Source organism: Sinocyclocheilus grahami, unplaced genomic scaffold, assembly GCF_001515645.1.
Source record: "Sinocyclocheilus grahami isolate Dianchi unplaced genomic scaffold, SAMN03320097.WGS_v1.1 scaffold4703.1, whole genome shotgun sequence".
NCBI classification, from domain to species: domain Eukaryota; kingdom Metazoa; phylum Chordata; class Actinopteri; order Cypriniformes; family Cyprinidae; genus Sinocyclocheilus; species Sinocyclocheilus grahami.
The window spans coordinates 11,478-14,661 of NW_015509592.1; the positions used below are offsets into that span (position 1 = coordinate 11,478).

Genomic DNA, 3,184 nt, shown 5'->3' on the forward strand with positions numbered 1-3,184 from the left:
ATGTCAGTCTTATGCACACCCCTTCAAGTAAAGTGTAACCAGAGTGTTTAATGAAATACACTACACTACCATTCAAAAGTTGTTTTAATGATTTTGAAAGAAGTCTCTTTTGCTCACCAAGGCTGTATTTATTAGATCAAATATACAGTAAAGGCAATAGTATTGTGAAATAGTTATATAAAATAACAGCTTCTATTTAAATATTTTTCAAATGTAATTTATTCCTGACCTTACTGTCCCCAAACTTTTGAACAGTAGTGACATTTATGGTTTATTCTTAGAGCCACATTTTATTACTCAAGTGCAAATTTAGTAAAACTTGTGGCAAAAACATTGTAATAAAAGTAATTCTTGTCTTAATCAAGATATAATACATTAAACATGTACAAAAACGAAATATTCTTGCAAAAAGGGTTTGTTCGATAGCTTATGGGACAGAAAATGTCATTAGCTCAGAATAAAAACAATGAAGTCAATGATCCCTACCATGATCAAAAACAAACATGTCTGTACTGGTGTGTTTCATAGGAGGCATTATAGAGCAGGTGGGCAGGTCGTTCTGGAGAAGAGCTTTGAAGATTGGGAGCCTGGACGGGTTATCAGCTGCAGGAACTGTGAAAAGGTACAGATTGTGTTAGTTTACGCATGTAGATCACATGTTGCATTATAAATGTATCTGACTAAACACAGGAAGAAGTCCTTAAGAATACTGACCTACTTTTGTTCATTCCTCCATCTCTCTCTTTCTCAGGAATGGGGAATGGAGATTAAGTTCAGGAGGGTGGTAATAGTCCCCTGCTTGAAAATAAAGAGCTTTTCCTTGAAGACTCCTGGAGGCAAATCCACTCCCAAGCAGTGGAAGGATGTTGAGTTCCAGGTGAAAGAGTTCGACTTTCTTAAGGACATGAGCAGCCATTTCCCTAACCTAGACTTAGACGACTGACCATTTAAGCTCAGGCAAAACAGTGTAACAGTCACTGTGTCAGATTTTTTCAGTTTTCTGCTTGTAGGTGGTACTGCAAGGGGCCATTGATTGCTTTTAGTCGCAAACTACTTAGCATCATTTAAATATGAAATGATCCATCCTGATTATGCTGATTAGTCATCATGGTTGTTCATGGATGTTAGGGGAAGTAAATGCTTTTGTAGTTGGTTGTGAGTGTCAAAAGACAGCTGGGAACCTCCATATAATAGAGCTGTTTGTACTCAAAATATAGTTTTAAATTGTAGTGTTTACTTAGTAGTTTCTGTCATGTAAGAGTTTTGTTTTAACTGAGAAAGATGAGTGTGTGTAAAATGTTTTGACTGTATATTTATTTGACAATTTCATTGGTTTTTTTTCTGGTGTCCATCTCTGGGATCAGGACTGTGCTGCTCTTTGATTATTAGTTATTGTTGACATTACTGTGCAATATGTCTCTAAATGCACCTGAAGCTCTTAATGGCCCCCATTGAGCTCTAGTCTGCTCAGACTGTCGCTTTCAGATTGCTGGAACATTTACATATATTCATTTAACAGATGCTTTTATCCTAAGTGACTTACAAATGAGGAGAAATATGAACACGCTTCATAATCTGTGAGCCTTCATTTATAGACTGGTTACAGGTTTGTTTATAGCACTTAAAGTATGTTTCTCACACACACAAAAAATGTGTATAACGTATGTCTTTTTAAAAGTCTGACCATTTTTCATTTCTGCATTACCACATGAGAGTCTGTATATCACATCTAGAATATATATATATATATATATATATATATACTGTGTATATATATATATAATAAAACAATTATGCACGGAATTTGGTGTATTTTCATCCTTATAGTTGCTACACAAGTGGATACTTACTGTTATGAACCTGTGTGTGAGAAAAGACTACAGTCATAGATTTACATGAGGAGGAAACAGAAAGAAAAGTTAAAGATAAGCTGTTCTATTTCAAAATGTGGAGTTTCTCCGAATGATTTTTGATAGTATTTAGCGTCAGCCACTAGATGGCGCCACGCAGTCTTGCTTTTCGTTCGTATTAATTGTTGTCAGTTGCCACTAGTTGATTAGTTCTTATTTGCTCATGTGATTTGCCTCATTTAAACACGCTTTGGTTTGTTCTAGGTTTTAGTTCCTGTGCTGTAAGTCAAACCTGTAAGTTGAGAAGGAAGTAAGTGACGCCTGTCTTTATAGAAGTCAGTAGTCTATTATGTTCACACTACAGTTCATCTTCCATAGCCATTGTGTTCTTTCATTCTGAAAATGGTTTTAAAACTAACTGGATGTACAGGAGGTCAGTTGCTCAGGTTTTTTCTTTTGAATACAAAAAGCCTTTTTAACACCTCAGGGTCACAACCATTAGTGGTGTTATATATTTATTATATATGTACAGTATATGTAATCAAATGTGCAATCAGCGGAATAAGTGGAACTGGCTCTCTGGGCAATTAGTAAACAAGTATCTGCAAATTAGATGGTGAGCAAACTTTGACCAAATATTCTTGTGTTTATGTAATGTTAAATGTAATCAAAGCTAGAGAGAGCCAGAGCCATAGGCCTGGGGTTGACATAAAGGGTAGTGTTGTGCCAGTGTGGTTTTGCATGGATCAGTGCCTCAGCAACGCCCACAGCACACATTTAAACACACACACATACACACAATGCCTGCAGAACAAATCTCACACACATACACATGCTCCTCATTTACACAGACTTTAGCAAGGACATTCAAAGTCAAAGCTAAAAGTCTGTAAAACAGACAGGAAAAGCTGAATCACAGATGTACAGACATACCTTTAATTCAGTTCTCTGCTAACACAGTCTTCCTTTACATAGCATATTGATTTTCTCATCATGTCTATATTTTTTTGTTTTCTGTGAGTACATCACTTGTGCATGACTTAAACTTTAGCGGTTAGAGCAAATCTTAGGTCTATAACAGCTCTGTGGTCCGTCACTGACTAGTGTGATCCATATACGAATTGAACTTTTAAAAATATATATTTTTAAAACCAAGCAAGAGTATTCCAAGTTTTTGCCATCATTAAGATAGGATAGTGTAGAGTAGACAGGAAGGATTGTTCATACCAAGAACGTAACTGTAACGATAACTATATCAGCGTCCACACCAACAGATGATAACATTGTTTATTACAATTAGGGTGAATTCTGATTGGCTGAATTTTGAAAGAGAT

General features: G+C 35.8%; 1 protein-coding gene across 1 annotated transcript in view; it reads left to right on the plus strand.

Moving 5' to 3' along the window:
* Positions 1 to 1,640, plus strand: part of LOC107576950 (probable ATP-dependent RNA helicase DHX58) — a gene marked incomplete at its 5' end in the record, with an annotated part of 4,542 nt that extends 2,902 nt beyond the window's left edge. The window contains 2 exons of the mRNA XM_016263071.1: positions 452 to 622; positions 752 to 1,640. Of these exons, the coding sequence (XP_016118557.1) occupies positions 452 to 622; positions 752 to 943 (363 nt within the window). The remainder of the gene's footprint in view (positions 1 to 451; positions 623 to 751) is intronic.
* Positions 1,641 to 3,184: the final 1,544 nt, after the last annotated feature.